Source organism: Schistocerca cancellata, chromosome 2 (assembly GCF_023864275.1).
Source record: "Schistocerca cancellata isolate TAMUIC-IGC-003103 chromosome 2, iqSchCanc2.1, whole genome shotgun sequence".
In the NCBI taxonomy this organism is placed as follows: Eukaryota; Metazoa; Arthropoda; class Insecta; order Orthoptera; family Acrididae; genus Schistocerca; species Schistocerca cancellata.
Genome location: NC_064627.1, coordinates 466,856,730 through 466,877,331, shown reverse-complemented (window position 1 = coordinate 466,877,331; position 20,602 = coordinate 466,856,730). Strand labels below are relative to the sequence as shown.

Sequence of the window (20,602 nt, the reverse complement as noted above, 5' to 3'; positions counted from 1 at the left end):
ATATCCTTAAACAGAAATAGAACTTCACCACCCAGTTCCAACCCACAGCCAACAGAATGAGCCGTGAACTCTGCTGATCACTTCCGAACTAAAAACTTCCAACAAAACCATTCTCTGAAGACATTCCAAGAACTCAACAATTCCTGTACCTCCTCTCAGTCAATGAAAAAGATCACCGAAATGTGAGATGTTTCTGCAGGTGAGTCCCAAGGTGTCCAATATCTAAAGACAGACAGTTCAATCTCACTACACTACTGTGATACTAGAGTGTGGAGAGTATGTGACAGAATGGCTGTGCCAGCTTTCAGATACCTCAACATTCAATATTCTTCCTTTTGACTACATTTCTTCATGAGCTGCAGAAAATCCTAAAAACCATAAGCTTCTCACAAGATTTCAATATCACCTCCATAGAACTCCTTACATGTCTTGAAACTCATGTCCCTACCCACTACCTACATTCAAAAACATAGTGAATAGCGCAGCCACTTTTGAGTTTAGTAAAGCAATCCATCTGTAGTCTGGAAGACGAGATTTTGGCACTGACAACTCAATAACATCATTCCGTTGTGTAGTGACAACAAGAAGCCAGCTAGTAACATACTGTACTTGAGCAGGTAGTATGAGCCGTGTTGCCGCCCTGATATATGCACATGTCTGAAATGTACCAGTAAGTGTCTCAAGTGTAACTGGTGCTGATGTTACATTTTTTATCTAAATAGAAGTTCAGTTCGTAATTTATTTCATTTTTGTTGTAGTGTTTATTCTCTTCTGTTTCATTTCAAACTATGTCTAGTGTGATGAGTTGTGCCAGCCCAAACCATGGAGTGAAATGGAGGAGGAAGAGGTTGTTACACAGCTAGGCTGGTGAATGTGTTTTTGGTGAGGGACTACTTTGAGAAAGAAAAAGGTGAACCTTTATTTCCTGTTGCTCAGGTTGGTAAGAAGGCTGCAGCAGCTTTGAAAGTAAGCAAGAACACTGTTATAATGATAGGGAAAGTACAGTATCGATTGTGATGAGAGTGGCACAGCAAGGCTCCACACTCCAGGATAGAAGCAGCCAAGGAGAAAGCAAGTTTCAACTTTGGATGAATTCTAGAAAGATGCTATTCATTGTCATATATATAGCCATTATAAGAGAAGGGAACACCCCACACTATTTGAGTCACTCGTGTCTCTTCAGAAAACCGATCCTTTTAAAGGGAGCAGATTTTCATTATGTGCAGTGCTGAAAGATGTAGGCTTCAGATACTAACTGTTTGACGAATGCAGAATATTAGTGGAAAGGACAGATGTTATTGCATGGTGGTGCAGATTTCTGCGGAGTATCAGGGGTGTGACATTCGAAAATATAGTGTAGTTAGATGATTCGTGCCTGCTGTCGTTATGTAGATGGTGAAGTGATGGAAAGCCCAATGGGTTTGTTGGAAAAGGAGGGTGCTTCAGACCATTTTGTGCCAAACTGCATGTTATTGTTTTGTTCCAAAAAGAGAGGTGATTTTCACAAAAAGATGAACAGTATAGTTTTTCAAAAGTAGCCTGAGGCATCTGTTATGACAAATCCTGCAAGGCCGTCCGTGATCATTATTGGCAATGCCCCATATCATTCTGCTCTTCATGATAAGACACCAACTTTGGCAATAGAAACAGACAATATTATTCAGTGGCTGAAAAGTGGGTCTCGGAGAAGATTTGAGAAATGCTGAATTGCTTGCAAGTGTGACACAAAATAAACCACTATTTCCAACATAGGTAATTGAAGAGATTGCTGAAATGTATGGGCATAAAATCATTCAGCTTCCATACCATTGAAGAAGTGTGGGCAGAAATAAACTAACTATATTGCTGCAAAAGAAGGAGTGAGAGAGAGTGAGAGTGTGTGTGTCACTATCTCTTGAAATTTAAAATCTTGTTGAAGCTGTCAGACAAATGATAAGCAAGACCTGGATGTAAATTGTGAACAGCACTCCAAGTGTCATTAGACAGGCAGCCAAAAACAAAGGTGTTGTGGAAGAATGCATCAAAAATTTAATTATATGTGTCAGAGGGAGCAGTTATAGTTGGAGCAATGCTGAACAAGTTTATTCTAAATCAGATTCTGACATCTATATGAGTGGTGTTTTCCATTAGTGTAACTACAACACACTTGGGAATTTAAAATGGAGCATGTCATCAATTTATCATCACATTATGAGTACTTTCATCAGATTATAACTGTTGATATATTGATAAATTATTGTGTCATTCATCGTGGAACTGATTAATAATGAAACAATCTTTAACAACAAAACCAAAAACTGTGAATATTTGTTGATTTGTGAAAATAGTTTTCATTTCTATTGTGAAGAATAACAAATAACTTTATGGTATTTCAGGATATTAAGTTTCAAATAGATCTTTTCAATTTTTCAAGTTCGTGTGTTATAAGTAGTAACTGTAAATAAATTCAGACATATAACCACAATCTGCCTGTTGTCAAGTTAGCAGCGACTGGGTGTAGTGTGCCATAAGCCAAGCCTGGTAACATTGCCATCTGCCCTGTAAAGTGTCAGCTACAATCATTCGTCTTACAGACAGTAGATTGTTACCTAATAGGTGGACAGCTTCATCATTTGATTTATCATTGGAATCTGTGCAGTGCTGTGGTTCATTCTGTTAATCTGCACTAAGATTTAATGACGGATTCTCCACCCTCTACCCACTCCCATCCCCATTGTTTAGTCAAATTAGCTAGCTTCTACAGGCGAGTTAACATATACTGTTCCATTCATATGTTTTACGGTCAATGTAGTTACCACACATTTTCAACTTTATGTATTATATTTAAATAATTTTTAAATAATCTCTTGTAACAGGAGCTGTTTGTGCTGCCTGTTGCGAAAGAAGATGCTAATTCATAATGTTTAACAAATGTGCTGTATTGTTGGTCCCATTTTCTAGTAGTATCTCCTATTACCATTTGCGTACTTTAAAAGTTAGAAAATACTTAAGCTGTCCCTTTTTATCAATCATTGTTTAGGCAACAGAATATTTTCATGGCTTTGTTGATTTAGTTTCAGTATGAGCTATGTTAAGTCCATGTGTGACTTATGGAAACATTGCATTTATATTTTTGAGTGACATTTTCCTTCTTTAGAGAGAGAAAAGATGTAAAAGTTAAGGTTGAAAGGAAAGGGTGATGGGTGGAGGCATATCTCTTGGCTGCATTGTTAAGAGAGGCCTATGAATTAAAAAAAGAAAGCTATACAAAGATGGAGGAAAAAGCATTGGGGAGATTTGAGATAGTAATCAGAAATACCCTTTTAAAAATTTATGAATGTTTGGGCCAGAACACCTTGGAAGAAGCACAGTACTCATGAGGTAATAACTAGTAATATAATAATATCTCTTATAAACACTGAATTAATTATGTCATTGTTGTTTCTTTACAGGGCAAACATGCCAAATGTATCATATCTACGATTGGATGGTAGTATACCTCCAGGAATGAGGCATTCTGTAGTAACACGATTTAACAATGATCCATCCATTGATGTGTTGCTCCTGACAACACAAGTTGGTGGTCTGGGTCTTAATCTCACTGGTGCTGACACAGTAAGTTATCCATCTTAGTTACAGAAATCTCTTTTGAACAGCATTTTCTTATGTTGAAAATTTGAGTGTGTGTGTGTGTGTGTGTGTGTGTGTGTGTGTGTGGAGGCAGAAATTATTACCAAATTCATCCATTCAGGTATTATGTTATTGTTCTTTACGAACCAAATTGTAAACAATTCATTAAAATGGGAGAATCTAAAAGTGGAATTTGACAATATGCATGGACACATTCACTTTAGTACTTGCATGAGATAGCAGTTTTTTCCATCAGTATAAAATATGACACATTTGTGAAACTCTGATCCCACAATTGTAAGGGCATTGGCTATTCTGTCCCAGCATTGTGATTAATACTTCCTGTCTAACATTATAGTTAGACACAATCAGCAGCATGGCCACTATGAACAAAAGTTTATTGATCCACATTCAAGTAAATGACAATATAGAAACAGTATAGTATGCAGTAGAACAAAATTTGAGGGGAATCAGCGGCCAATATGTCCATTCTCATGTGTTTTTGATCCAGCGTCAAGAGTCATGGCAGCCATTATGCAGATAATTTTTTCATTTCTAATTCTTCAGTTAAAATGTGACATACCCTTTCAGATGACATCTGGCAGTCGTGAGCAATTTCAAGCATCTTTGCAATGATTTCTGGAGTAGTGACACATCTTGGCTGACCACTGCGCATATCATCATCTAAGCTCTCCCGACAACATTTAAATTCATTTGTCCACTTGGCAACAGTTGAATATGAAGGAACAGTGTCCCCCAGTGTATTTTGGAAATCAGCATGAATGTCCTTTGCTTTATAGCTTTCTTTACAAAATCTTAATTTTTTTCCATGTTCAGAAATCACTAGAGGAGAACAACAACAGAGCCAAGGCACCACCACAGTTCTTATCAAAGAGCACTGACATGGCACATGTTTACAGGCAACAGTCCAATTCACATGAACATCTCATGGTGATTCCAAAAACTTTTCAGACCACCCTCGTAATATCATCATAACTTCTGAACTGTTAGTGTTAGAATGTTCAAACAGCACGGTTGGCCTCGGGGCATGATGGAAATTAATATGTGCTGTATGGTTTGGTTTAACGACGGAGCCCACTTTCATTTGGATGCATTTGTCAATAAGCAAAACTGGCACATTTAGGGGACTGAGAATCCCCATTTTATGATCGAGAAGTCTCTCTTCACCCTCAATGGGTGACTGTGTGGTTTGCAGAGTCCAGTCACGGAATAGTTGGTGCAATAATCTTTAATGGCACAGTGACTACTGAATGGTATGGTTTTGGAAGATGATTTCACCCTATTATATGACGTGACCCTGATTTCGACAAGATGTGATACATGCAACTCAGAGCTCGACTGCATTGAAGGAGGAGATTGTTTGAGGTTCTGGAAGAGCTCTTTGGGGACCGCATTCTGGCTCTGGGTTACCCAGAGACCACTGGCATGGGGTCTCAATTGGCTGCCATATTCTCCAGTTCTGAACACATGCTACTCCTTTTTGTGGAGCTGTTTAAAGACAAGGTGTGTAGAAATGACTCCAAAACCATTGCTGAGCTGAAAGCAGCTATTCAGGAGGTCATTGACAGCATTGATGTTCCAACATTTCAGTGGGTCATCAGAATTTTGCTATTTGTCTGCATCACAATATCGCCAGTGATGGCAGACATGTCGAACATGTCATAACGTAAATCCAAATATCTGTAGTGACATTCACATGTCGCATAAAGTGTGTGCATGCTGTTGTTTCGAACTATTTTTTCCCCTCCCTATAGTTCAGTAATTGTCTCCCTATTATATTTCTAACAGGTCACAGGAAAATATTGCGAATGGTGGTTTGAAAAGCATTACTTTCAAATCCTTTTGCACAAGATGAATTATGTTACGTGTGAGAATTTGAGATGACTTTCTTAAACCACAGTGTGTTTGACTCTCATTTAAAACTTAACTCTTTGAGGACCAGATGGCACATATGGTGAAATAGGCACCGAGGTCACGACTGTCATGTCATAGAGCATGCTATGCAACAGGATATTGAGTGTTGATGGTTTACACCCTCTGCTTGACGGTGTACACCCTCTGCCTATGCCCATTCATCCTAACTGATAACATGGCAGTAGTCATGCCAGTGTAAACAGCCAAACAATGTTTCCATAGCAGCTGGTATGTGACACTTCTTTTTGCAGGCAGCTCTCCCTTTAATGGTATGTTTTGCTAGTTACAAGGCTGATATAGGTGGTGGTAGAAAGGTGCATAGGTCAGATTTTGCCGCGGGGACACTCAGAGGGCTAGAAGCCATAGGGTAGGGAGATGGGTGCAGAAGGAGCATAAGGTCTGACAAGGATATTGTGGAGATCGAGAGGGGACAAAAAGCTATTCTAGATGTGTTGGGCAAAATCTCAGACAGAATGGACTTCATTTCATTTCATCGAACAAAAGTGATGTGTGTTATTGGAGTGGGGCAACCTGTCACAGCAACTGGTAAATCCAAGAAAGGAACAAAGTCTTACACGTGTTTTTATAAGTGATACCAAAAGCAAGAAAGTCTTGCTACCAAAAGCAAGAAAGTCTTGCTGAAGCTGCTTCTTGTAAGCCTCCAGGAGAGATTTGTGCACTGCCTCAATGGACATGAGAACTGACAAAATAACAAAATAGATTTAACACAAGGAAGTGAACCCTGTATTTGTCGCCAATTGTATCATAACACTAGATACAACCAATAGTGGGGTCACTAGAACAAAAGTTTATTGATCCACTTTCAAGTAAGTGACAAACATAGAAAAAGTAAAATAAGTAGTAGAACGCAATCTGAGGAGCGCCAGCTGTGCTGTCTTTTTATAGAGGACGGCTCTGCTACACACCACAGAATATGCCATGCCATGCGCACTAGTCTTGTGACCCACTGCAGGCAGCCTACGGTGGCCGGCCCATGCAGCCCCCATTGTTGCTGACTATTTGAATTGTAGTGTGCCGGCAGCCTGGTGCCACAGCGCATATCTGAGTATTGCGTACAGGGCATACTTTCTTTGTTTTTCCCTTAAGCAGTGCTGGTAGATATTAGAGTAGAGTTAGATGTGTAAATTACCAGTCTGTTATTAAAAAAATAAAGTTTAATGCTCAAAAAATAAAATTCTCCAAGAATAATGTGAAAACTATGTGGAACATTATTAAACATGAAAGAAGATAGATAGTGACCCAAATGAAACTGAACACCCAGAAAATAGCTCTTGAGGAATTGTAGTACTGTCAAATCATTAGCCTCTAAATTTACTAATTACTGCCTCACAGTGACATCAAACATTGCACCCCTTAATAAGCAACAAAACAGCTACATTAGACTTATTTGTGCAGACACCACCTACAACATCAACAGACATTAATTTCAAAAATACAGCTCCTAAGGAGCTTACAAAATTCTCTCTCTCTCTCTCTCTCTCTCTCTCTCTCTCTCTCTCTCTCTCTATTCGTTCAGTCAGTTCCGACTTTTCGTGACCCATGAACCAAATCACGCCACTTCTTCCTGCCTTGCACTTTCTCCCGTAGACCTTCCAGGTTGTAACACATTGCTTCTGTGATGCCATCGATCCATCTCATCCTCTGATGTCCTCTTCTTCTAGTTCCTTCAGTCTTCCTCAGCATTAAAGTTTTTTCCAGTGAGGCATGCCTTCGCATTGTGTGTCCAAAGTAGGTCAGCTTTTGTTTTAACATTAGACCTTCCAGGGAGAAATCTGGTTTTATTTGCTCCAATATTGATCTGTTGGTTCTCTTTGCAGCCCATGGAACTCTAAGAAGTTTCCTCCAACACCACAATTCGAAGGAGTCAATTCTTCGCCATTCAGCATTTCTAATGGTCCAGGTCTCACATCCACGCATCACAACTGGAAAGACCGTACCCCTCACAATATGGATCTTTGTTGCTAATGTTATATCTCTGGACATTATAACCTTGTCAAGGTTTGACATCGCCTATCTACCGAGCAACAGGTGTCTTCGGATTGCATGGCTGCAGTCGCCATCAGCAGAGATCTGGGAACTGAGATAACTGAATGTGGTCACTACCTCCATGGTTTCTCCTGCTGTATCCCACGAATTGGTAGGTGTAGTTGCCATAATTTTCGTTTTCTTCGCATACAGCCTAAGACCGGCCTTTTCACTTTCGTCTTTCACCTTCAGCAAGAGTGTTCTCAATTCTTCTTCACTTTCTGCCAACAGGATCATATCACCGTGAACCTGAGGTTGTTTACATTTATTCCAGCTATTTTAATTCGTGTTTCTCCTTCATCTAGCCTCGCATTCCTCATAACATGTTCTGCATACAGATTGAATAAGTACGGTGACAGTATGCAGCCTTGCCGGATCCCTCTCTTAATCTTTATCAATTTCGTTGTTCCATACATAGTTCTCTCCGTGGCTTCCTGGTCAAGGTATAAACTCCGTATCAGATGAATGAGGTGATAGGTGATCTGGTACACCCATGGCTTTCAGTACCTTCCGTAATTTGTTGTGATTGATGCAATCAAAGGCTTTGGTGTCGTCAATAAAGCAGAGGTACACATCTCTCTGGAATTCTCTTGCTTTTTCCATAATCCACCAAATGTTAGCAATTTGATCTCTAGTTCCTCTTCCTTTCCTAAATCTGGCTTGTTCTTCTGGTAGCTCTCAATCTAGATATTGGCGAAGTCTATTTTGATTTTCAACATGACTTTGCTAGAATGTGAGATAAGTGCGATTGTTCGGTAATCTGAGCATTGTTTAGAACTTCTCTTCTTTGGAATGGGGATGAATGCTGATCTTTTCCAGTCTTCTGGCCACTGCTGTGTGATCCATATTTTTTGACATATTGAGTGCAGCACTTTCACTGCATCCTTTCCAGTGACTTTAAACAATTCTGCTGGTATTTCATCATGTCCACTAGTTTTGTTATTAGCCATATTTTCAAGGGCCCACTGGATTTCACTCTCCATAATATCTGGCTCTAGTTCTAAATTAACATTAACATCAGCAGTAGGAGCCCTGTCATTATGCAGTTCTTTCTTGTACAGGTCTCCTACATATTCTGCCCATCTTTCTTTAACATCCTCTGCTTCACTCAAATCTTTCCCGTTTCTATCTTTTATCATTCCAATTTTTGCCTGGAATTTTCCTTTAATTTCTCTAATTTTCTTAGAAAGATCTGTTGTCTTCCGCATTCCATTACTATCTTCAACTTCCTTGCACTGTTCATTAAAAAATGTATTTTTATCTCTTCTAGCTAATTTCTGAAAATCTTTATTTCATTCAAACATAGCTGATCTATCTCCCTTGATTTTTGCTTTCCTTCATTCTTCTGCAACTTGCAGTGCCTCAGCTGGTAGCCATCTAGCCTTCTTGCTGTTCCTTTTCTTGTGTTTCTCTGCGGCCTCCTTGACAGTATTAGCTACTTCTGTCCACATCTCTTGTGGGCTTTTGTCCTCCAGCTCTAATACATTAAATCTGTTTTGCACCTGTACACTGTAGGCGGAGGGTATAGAGTTAAGGTCGTATCTGCAAGTTGGGATACTTTTTGCTACATTCTGAAGTTTCAGCCGAAATTTTGCAATCAGGAGCTCATGATCTGATCCGCAGTCAGCCCCAGGTCTTGTTGTAGCTGACTGAACCGCGCTCTTCCACCTCTGATTACGAAGTATGTAATCAATTTCGTTCCGGTGTTGGCCATCTGGCGAAGTCCAGGTATATAGGCATCGTTTTGGTGGTTGAAACAGTGTATTAGTAATTATCAATGAATTTTCTTGGCAGAATTCTAGGAGTCTCTGTCCTGCTTCATTTGTTGTACCAAGACCATGTTTACCTGTTTATACCTTCTACAGCTTGATTTCCCACTTTTGCACTTTAATCTCCAGCTATGGAGATGATATCCTTTTTTGGTGTTGACAGTAGTAATTCTTGTAAATCTCCATAGAACCGGTCAATAATTTCCTTTTCAGCATCAGTTGTTGGCGCATAAACTTGAATTACTGTGATGTTGAGGGGCTGACCTTGAAGTCTGATGGACATCATTCTGTCATTTTTATATATGCATCCCATTACAACTTTTCTCACTTTATCACTAACTATGAAGGCTACTCCATTACTTCTGTTGTTATTGTGCCCAGAATAATACACCATATGGCCATTCGAAGCAAATTTTCCCATGCCAGTCCACATCATTTAACTTATTCCCAACATGTTGATGTTAATTTTCTCCATTTCTCTTTTCACTATATTTAGTTTTCCTTGATACATGGATCTTACATTCCATGTTCCTATGCAGTGCTTCTCTTTGCACCATCTTACTCTTCGTGAAGCTCCTCTCAACCTGATTCCCCCCGGAGATCCGATTGGGGAACTTGAAACTCCGGAACATTCTGAGCTGATCGAAGCCATGGGGTTTTCTTGGGATAGTTCAGTGGTGGTTTCCTGTTGCCTTCCACTGTCCTCCAACTCCTATATGCTACTGAGTTCTTGTAATCACGTATCACCCCCATTTTATGCCAGAGTCTCATGGTGTCTGCAGACACCTCCCCCACCCCCACCCCACCCCCACCCCCACCCCTCAGGTCATTTCCTGGGCCCTTACAAAATTCATTCAGTTAGGAACACCATATAGCCAGCCAGCAGGACAACTACCTTTTAGTGACTTGGTGAATTTTTTACAAAATTCATCTAGTCACTAAAAGGTAGTTGTTCTGCTGGCCATATGGTGTTCCTAACTGAATACTACAGTGTTCTGCTGACTTACTAGACAGGATTATCCTTAAGTTATCTTTGTTGTCAGTTGATGGCCTGGGGCATTTTTCCTGGTGGACTTACATGTGCTGTAGTACAACCTGTCTATAAAACTGGGGATAGACACACCACCTCTAATTATGGAGCTATTTCATTCCTTACATTTGTTTCAAAAGTGTTTGAGAAAGTGGCCTGTGCTGGAATACCAATACATTTGATGGAGCATAACTTGTTAACAACCACTCAGTTTGGCTTTCGTTAAGGAATCTCCTTGGAGAAATCAAACAGCGGAAAATCTAGGAGGGGATAACAATAAAATACGTAAAACTCATCCATTTATAACCAATTCAGAATCTGCAGTGCCTCATATGAGTATTAATAACTATGAAGCAAAGTCTGGCCACAGGGATATTAGATCACGTAAATCATCTCACAGTGTTTTTCTGTTGATTTTGCTGTCTAGAAGCTGCACATGAATTGTTTTCAGCTGCTTTCTTCTCATTCAGGCACTCCAATCGAGATTGCACATGTAACATTTCACTGCCCCAAAGTTTCCAGTTTTGCTCATCAGTGTTAATGACGCCACTTCACATAAGGTAAGTTTTAATATGTCCAAAACTGCAAATCACCACTGTATGGGTGTTCTCAAAATGAAAATATAAGGGAAGAAGTTTTATGGTGTGAAGTCAGGTGATAATGGTCACTACCAAAATTGGACCATCTCATCCAAACCACATATCTGGAAATCTTTCATCCAGAAATTTACAGACATTTAGGGAACAGTAAGGTGGTGTCCAGTGCTGCTGGAATTTGATGCCACATTTCAGGTGTTCAGATTGTAGCACACCTTACGCTTGTAACATATACAGATAAACTTCATGTTTGACAGTGGATTTGCTGAACAAAAAGGACAAATGATACAATTTGGCATCACTGCTCACTACATATTGATCTTGTGAATGTACCTTTCCATTTCACATGTAACATGAGGTTACAAGCTGGTTACATGGAAAGCTGACTCGTTGCAGAAACAAATCATTTCCAAAAAGGTACTGTTTGCATCAGTCTTGGTTAGCATATCCACTGCAAACTGTTTGCACTGAGGTTTCTCTTGTTGAATTTAGTGCCTGAAGCAGATGCACCTTGTAGGCACAGCTGTAAACTTTTATACAAGAATATGTGCACTGTTAATTGTGACGTTTCCAATTCTCTGACCACTGCATGCCCTGATTTTGTCTGATTCCTTGGAAGTATCTGCCATGAGTTGTCTGTGTTGGCATCTGAAACACATGGGAGACCTACCCATTGTTTGTAGAGATAAGTGTTTCCATAAATTACTTGTGCCAAGCCTGAATACTTGTCCAAAATGGTGCTTCCCTTCCATGCTGTGTCCGAAAGTTTCTTTTCACTTTGGAATCAGATTTTGTATCTTTGACCCAGACTACATACTGAACTTTCTCCAGTGCTATCCACAATTTTCGTCAAATCTGTGGCACCTGGAAAATAAAAAAATTAACATTTATCTATCTCATTTTGAAAACCAGATTTTATTAGTCAGTGGAGTTTTAAAGTAGTTTATGAACACCATGTATTTCTCTTTTTCAGGTAAGAATTTCTTGCCATTGTCAGTCTCCATTTTATATGGTGTTGGTAGTTATTTTGCAACCCAAATAGCAAATCCTTTTATAAAATGTAGAGTCTCATTTCCTGATAATTCCTGCAGCATCGCCTAACTTAATTCAGATACACCCCTATACCCATGTTTTTCTTTTTATTGATGTTTGTCTTTTAACTCATTTTTGAAATGGTATCTAATTCACTTAACTGATCTTGCCAGACCTTGGCTGTCACTAACAGACTTATAATGCATTCAACAGACCTTAAAGTTTCTATTTGATCTCATTGAACTTTAATTTCTTTTCAAAATTCCTCCTTAACTACTTTTTCTGTAAACATGGAGTATAGGCTACAACGCTGTCTCCCTCCCTTTTCAAGTAGTACATCTTTTTCATGTTCTTCAGCCTTAAAACTCTAGTTTGGTTTCTGTCCAAGTTGTACGTAAACATATACTTCACTTCATGTAACTTCACACTTGTAAGTTCTTCCTCTCGTGCTATCTTCTAATATAAATCTTGGAGACGGTGTTGCCCAACATGTTCCAACATTTATCCTGAAACTAAAATGGCTTTTTTCCAGGTAGGCTTCTGCCAGTTGTTCCAATCTTCTCTGGATATTGTATGTTACTATTTTACTACCATGACTTATGAAACTAATGGTTTGGTAATATTCAGACCTATTAGCACCTGTCATCTTTGGTGTTTGGATTATTACATAGCCCTTGAAGTATGAGGGTATTTTACTGTCTCATATACCCTGCGTACTAGGTGGAACAGTTCCCTAATTTTTTGTTCTGGCAGGGATATTAGTAATTCTGAGAACATCTCAGCTACTCCAGGTGTCTTACTTTTTCGTATGTTGTGGGGCAGCGGATGGAAAATTTTTCTATTGTTGCCATTCTCAACACAGGCTCTCTAACTACAATGTTGGCAACTAGAAAGTGGGTAGCAGAAACGTGATGCCTGTAATTAAAGTTCACTGTGCCTACTCTGATGGAGAAATAAAGTTATTGATCATTGAAGTTCATTACACTGAGGATTTAGGATGATGTTTGGGATTCATAGAAAATGCAATTTACTAAAACAATTTTCACTATATTCTGAAAATGGTAAAGCGTAAAGTTTCAGACAAATGTTTACCCAAGCAATGCTATATCAGCTATTGTACTATCAGAGTTGTTCAGAGTCTATTGTGCAGATCCTGTTATCCTTAGATAACAACACTGTTCAATAATCGTTATTGATGTAAATTTTCAAAGTGAATGCTCGCCAAAATTTGATGTTGAGTACTCATCAAATGCCACGCTAGTAATGGTAGAAGGTCTGTCCTGTGACGGCACGTGAAATACGACATACATAAACTGAGAATAAATCACTGAAGTTGTTCCGCAATTAACACTTTACCACAAAGCGAACTCATTGTTACGTGTATACAGAGTTACATAATATGGCATCCAAGGCTGTTCCTTGCAACTGCACAGACACAACTCGGCTTCCAACACAGAGTGCGCGCTGATATGAATCTAGAAGAGAACTGGGGCCTGACTCTAGCTCGCAGCGCTCTTATTTATATAGCCGCGGTGTGGACCGCCGAAGGTGCAGCCGACAACATTTGCCTTCCTGACTAGCCGCTGGGGCTAACAGAACACCACTTCAACTTACTAAATAATTAATTGCTTCATTCGCTGAAGGCCAATGAAGCTCTCAATTTAATTGTGCTGTTTTTGGCGAGAGAATTATTTTAGTTGCACTGCGCGCAATAGATGAGCTCTGAACTTGCCCTTTGGACAGACACTACAGCTATAGTTTTATAGCTACCTGTTGGAAACTTCTCACATCTTTGTTATTATAGCGTATCTCCATTCTACCTAAATCTAAACATTTTAGCTTTATCTAATCACTTACTTAATCTATCTTGCTTTTAGGACACAAAAACAGAAAATCATGAATATCATCTAAAATATTACTTTGTGAGATCCAGCATGCTGTTTCCATTAAATTACAAGAAAAAGATATCCAAATATAAATTTTGAAGTTTCTAGCTCCTTCCTGTTGCGCCGATGATTTTTACGTAAAAGTCCAAATTTAGAAAACTGTTAAAGCTACGAAACTGAAACTTAACATATTATTATTTTAACATCACTCCTGACATGGTATTAACTTTTCACATTATTTACTTTACTTTTAAGGTATTGTGCAACATTCGTGATGTCATAGCTAGTTACAGTGGACTAGGCTGGTACACAATGGAAAGCACATGAATTCTATATGGCGTGAGTAGGCTGCTTCCCTACAAGGTCTTGCACTGTTCTGAGAAAGTTGCCTCACAGTATTGCATCACCCATTGCATCTTGCTCTTCAACAATATTGTCAAGTTCCTTTCCTATATGTAATCTTTCTATACACAGTATGTTGTGGTGCAGTTTTAATCGGTCACAGAAAAGCAGTGAATCAAGCTAGAAATGTGAAACGAGATGGAAGTGGGAAAAAAACTCTCCAAGTGTGCATATGTGTTCAGCGCAATTCAATGTGGCCTCCATTTGCTGCATTACACACATTTACACATTTAATTGATATTCTAGTTCTTCCCACACACTTTTAAGGACATCTGGTGTAACGGAGTGAATAACATATGTGAATCACTGTTTTTAAGGACTGGTGTTGTTACACTGCCAGATGCTAAGTGGTTTTTTTAGATAATACAAACATTGCAATAAATAGAAAGTCAGGTGCAGATTTAGGAATGGCTGCTAATCAAAATTTCATTGACATTAATAAACGGTTTAAACTAATTCATTGTCATTAAACTTTGAAGGACTCTCTATATGCAGTTCAGAATCTGTGACAGATTTTCTTCCACCATGTGTATAGCATATGTAGACGTGCAGATAGGAGAGGTTGACATTGTTAAATATCTCGGATTAAAACTCAATTTATTATTGAGTTGGGAAGGGCATACCACAGAATTGCTGAAACGCCTTAAAAAGTCTGTATCTGCAGTGTGAATGATGGGCGCATGAGATACAAATATTTATTTAAGAAAAGAATAGAAAAACCTTGCTTAAGTTGCTTGCTTTCAGTCTATTGTGTCATGTGGGATCATATTCTGTGGTAACTCATCAAATGGAGCAAAAGTTTTTAGAGTTTTGTGGTGTAAATTCAAGAACATCATGTAGAAACCAGTCCAAGGAATTGGGTATTGTAACCACTGCTTCTCAGTATATTTATTCCTTAATTAAATTTTTTGCTAATAGTATGTCTCTTTTTCTAACCAGTAGCTCAAAATGTAGTACCAATACTAGGAACAAGAACAATCTACATAAAGACATAAAATCACTTACCTTGCTTCAAAAAGGGGTCCAGTATTCAGGAACATACATTTTCTATAAACTGGCAGCAACCATTAAAAACTTGGTTTCAGATAAAGCACAGTTCAAACAGAATTTGAAAGACTTTTTGGTAGGCAACTCCTACTCTATAGATGATTATCTTAACAGGGACTGTTAGACCAGCATAAGTAAAAATGTGTCAGATTTCAGTTTTGACAGCACTTGGTTACAGCAATAATGATTAAGTATTTTGTGTTTGATAATTTTATTAAAATTGCATAACTGTTTTTCATTCTGACAGTGTATTAATTCTGTAAATATTGGCATTCCAGTTCACTGTAAAGTATTCATTTATCTTCACAATATCCTGAAAAATTATCAGGGAAGTGAGTATTATATTCACATGTTCTATTATATTCAGATGGTCTATGTTTTTTATTTTGTGTCTTTTGACATGTTCCACACCCACAAGAATTATCTCATGTTTGGGTCTATGGAATGAAAACTGAATCTAACCGAATTCAATACATTGATTGTACCCATGTTGTTCACATAACACCAAAAGTAAAAGTCTAGTGGCATTAGGTCTGGGGATCGTGGTGGCCATCTCTTAAAATCTTCCCTTCCTCTACACCAATGGGGAAATTTTGTATAGAGAGACTTATGAATATTGTTGGCGTAGTGTGGAGGAGTGCCATCTTGTTGAAAGATGACACCTTCTGGCAGTTGTGGCATGGCATACAACTGCAACACATCAGAGCAGTTGTTTGATGTCACAGTCTGCTTCGCAAAGAAAAATGGGCCAATTACTTTATACATGAGGGCACACCACATGTTCACCTCAGGTGTGTTACATTCATACTGATTGTAGACACAAGGATGTTCAGAAGCTCACATTCAGGCATTATAGCAATGTATATGACCACAGACATGGAATGTGACCTCATCACTAAACATCATGAGCAATCTCGTTAAGCATATCTGTAACATACTTGAATCTTTTGAGTCTATAAATCAGTTTGATAGTGTGCAAAAACTGCAATTTGTAACTGGAGACTTCCTTTAAAAGCTTTTTTAGGCCTAATCCTTGAGCACATGCATGCACCACTTTTTTGGGGCTCTTTAGGTAGCTATCCCATACAGCTTCTACAGACTCGTCACTTACTGAAGGCCTATCAGAAAAGAGTCTTTCCAGCAAACTGACAGTATCCTTTTAACTTCTTATCTCACCAGTTGATGCTATTTCTATATGTCGTTGTTGTTGTTGTTGTTGTTGTTGTTGTTGTGGTCTTTAGTCCTGAGACTGGTTTGATGCAGCTCTCCATGCTACTCTATCCTGTGCAAGCTTCTTCATCTCCCAATACCTACTGCAACCTACATCCTTCTGAATCTGCTTAGTGTATTCATCTCTTGGTCTCCCTCTACGAGTTTTACCCTCCACGCTGCCCTCCAATACTAAATTGGTGATCCCTTGATGCCTCAGAACATGTCCTACCAACAGATCCCTTCTTCTGGTCAAGTTGTGCCACAAACTTCTCTTCTCCCCAATCCTATTCAATACTTCCTCATTAGTTATGTGATCTACCCATCTAATCTTCAGCATTCTTCTGTAGCACCACATTTCGAAAGCTTCTATTCTCTTCTTGTCCAAACTATTTATCGTCCATGTTTCACTTCCATACATGGCTACACTCCAAATGACTTCCTGACGCTTAAATCTATACTTGATGTTAACAAATTTCTCTTCTTCAGAAACGCTTTCCTTGCCATTGCCAATCTACATTTTATATCCTCTCTACTTCGACCATCATCAGTTATTTTGCTCCCCAAATAGCAAAACTCCTTTACTACTTTTTTCTATATGGTGGCTCTTAATTTTATGCACAAAGAAGTTCAAATGTTCGGTGTTCAAATTTAGGAAGCCACAGAACACGCTAAACTTTCGTCTGTACTGTCTAGAGCTCAGCTGATGTGGCCTGATTCGCTGCTGCTACACAGTTGATTTCGTTGTGTCATCACCTGCACGTGCACACCATTAAACATCATACTACAGAAACTCTTTGCTATTTTGTTTCATTTCTGTTAGCCACAACAAGCATTCATAACTGCTCCATGACTTAGCGGATGCACTGTATTACTTTTACTTTTCAGCCTTCTCTTTTTTACTTAGTATTGGCTTACTTTCAGAGCTCTTGAAGTTCACACAGCTGCTTCAGGTTTTTGATTCTCACAAAGTGGTATGAACCCTTCTTCAGTCATACAGACTTTACAGTGTTGAATTTTTGCTGTAGCCATTTATGCTTTGCCAGTTGAAACTGTGTAGCTTAGGCCTTTAATGTATATTCCCTTTTGCAGCATTTTTATGAATCTATCCTATTTCATTGAAGTTGCTATGTGTGTACTGTTATTAAGTAAAAGACATCACACTTCTGATACTGAGGGGAGTGGTAACTTCTTGTTGGTGGAGGGATCAGGGCCATGTTTACAACATCCTGCAGGCTATGCATTCAACTATTTTTGTGATTAGAGTATTATCTGCAGTTAGCTTCAATGATACTCTAAAACTTGTTAATGCCTCATTTGTCTTTTCGTTGATCTCATATGGAGAAATATTTTTCGTAACTTGTGTTGGACAAAAAGAAAAAGCAAGTCATAGGAGCCACACATAGTATCCAGGTAGTTGTATATTTCATGAACAGGGAATTCTTTCTTTGATACTGCAGTACAGCTACATGCTTATGAAATTTGTTGTTGCCAACATCAACAAGGTAGAAGGAGTATCAGCATCCACATGTGAACACAAGGCAGAGAAATAATTTTTAAGCTGTGTGAGCATCCCTAAACAATGTTCAAAAAATTTGATCAGCATTCTGCAACATACATTTTCAGTAGGTTTCCACAAGAGATGAAGCTCCAGTTGTCTTATGGGAATGTGATTTGCTGAAATGAATGGAACAGCAGTATTATTCTTATATCAGAGAGTACAAAAGCTGTTGGCATAATTAGAGTACTTGGTTGAGTCCTTTATCCAGCAATACTGATTTGAGTCTTACATGGTTTACTCATATTGTTATGTGGGGTGATTGCTGTTAATAGGCTGTGGTTTCCTTTCTCGTAGGATTTGTGTAATGAACCACATTCTTATGTTTGTTGTTGTTGTTGTGTACACAGCTCATTTGGTATATTGTTCCAGTTTTTTACAAATAAAACCTGGATATGCTAAGACATATTGTGTGACCTTGTCTCATTGCTGTAAGAGACACTTTACTAAATAATATAAGAAGCGCCTAATTGAGATTGATTGATTACTCAGAAAATGTAATAGTCATTCATATGTGGTGCCTGTTCTCTGTCACATTATGGAGATTGCTTTAGATAACTGTGACTTTTGACAATGGTGTCAGTGAATATTTATTCCCTAATGAAGTTTGTTCTCAGCAATCATTCACAATTCAATGGTGGCTCTTCATTGTATGTGCTACAATGTTCACATTGAACATTGGATATGTGTTCAAATTTAGGAAGCCACAGAACACACTAAACTTTCCTCTGTACCATCTAGAACTTGACTGATGTGGCCTCATCTCTTATCTTATTCCCCTTCTTCTTCTCAGTTTATCATAATCATTAGATAAACAGCCCAAGGTACAACTATTTGAAGGTTCAACAGGTACATATTCAATGATACATTAGCTATATCAGTGGGCAGACATATTTCTTGGCGTTGTTAATCGTCAAGCATTTAGTTCATATAACACAACTAACTGAACTGGCCACCACATGGGCAGCTTCTGAATGTGGCTTGTTCGGTACTACCATTGATTCATCTCATAAAAGTTGCTCAGTAGTTAAACAGAAGGCTCTCGTTTGCCTTACCTGCATTACATTACTTTGTTAGTTTATTTTGTAGGCTTTCACCAATTGTCTAAACCATTGAACTCATCCCAGTGATAAACTGTTGTTACTGTAGCCCAATCTTTCCAACTTTCCATAGTTTCTTGTTCAATGAATGTTTAATGCAATAGTAACATTTAATGTACCTTGATTCTATTAGTGATAATGGACAACTATAAGTGATCATTTCTTACTCAAAGTGCCCTGGTTGCAGTAGAAATTTTTTCAGGCTAATATTTTGGTATACATAAGTGCTGGATAATCTGAACGTTAGAACCAGTGTCACCTGAAGATCAAAATAGGATGTGCTCAAGGTCACATCTCTGTTTAGTAATATGTTAAGTAATGTTTAATGTAATAGTAATGTGTAATGTATTAGTATTGTAGAAACTAGTAATGTATTTAGTAATCAACTGCTGTGTGTGCCTCTCGGTTTTCTTGGAAACCGTGTGGTTATTTATTGGTAACCCACTTTGTTTGCTGGTTAACAGTGAGGCTCTTCAAAGGTTCCAGAAATATAGAATCCAGCAGCTACTGTATTAACCTGGCCTGTTCTTTCCTAGGATATACAAAGGCTAAGTGGAAAGTTCTCACTTTGCCACAAAAAATTGCACTGATATAAATAAAATTTTGTTTTTCTTACTCTGGCTCTTGCTACACAATAACGTAAGACAAGTTTCAATTTGATACATAGTGTAGTTTTGTGTAAATGGATTTTTAAAATAAATGTAAAGTCTTTGATATGATATAAATGGAGGGACTGCAGGTAACAACTTACTGTACAGCTGAAGTGTTGTGCAGTACATAGGTACGTAAACAAGAGTGATATCTTCCTCCAGAGGTAAATTGCAAATAATTCACATACATATACATCTGCACAGCTAGAATGGCCCAGAATAAGCTGAGACAATGTGGCCTTGAAGTTGTGTGTATGAATACAGGGTGAACCAGAACTCCACACACAACAAAACCTCAGAGACTGTTCAGGGATATTTTCAGAGGGACCCCATGGTCTCCAGTGACTCATTATAGAGTAATTGCAGTTTGTTTTGTTTCTTACACCTGTCTACCTATTATTTGTACTGCCCTGAAAACATACACACAACAGCACAAATGCCGAGCGTTTGTGCTCTGTGTCTTGTTTGGAGATGTGTGGAAACGAACGTATGTTCCATTCACCCATGGTGCTTGCTGTTGACAACAGTAATGCTTTAATTCAGTACCACTATTTTCTGTCTTTGATCTGTTTTACAGCAATTTTAGTTAAATGTTAACAGTGAAACACAGCAGAATGGACAGTTTTACGGGTAAGGAGGTGGCTGTTGGGGGCTTTGTGTGATGATTCACTGAAAGCAATTGAAGAGCAACATGACAGTGCCATGCTGAGCTGTTCTCACAGAGACAGCAACT

At 38.5% G+C, this 20,602-nt stretch overlaps 1 protein-coding gene across 1 annotated transcript in view; it reads left to right on the top strand.

Annotated features, from left to right (window-relative positions):
- The window catches only part of LOC126161983 (TATA-binding protein-associated factor 172), a 300,940-nt gene that overhangs the window by 248,971 nt on the left and 31,367 nt on the right, over positions 1-20,602 (top strand). The window contains exon 33 of the mRNA XM_049918182.1: positions 3,432-3,594. Coding sequence (XP_049774139.1) covers positions 3,432-3,594 — 163 coding nt within the window. The remainder of the gene's footprint in view (positions 1-3,431; positions 3,595-20,602) is intronic.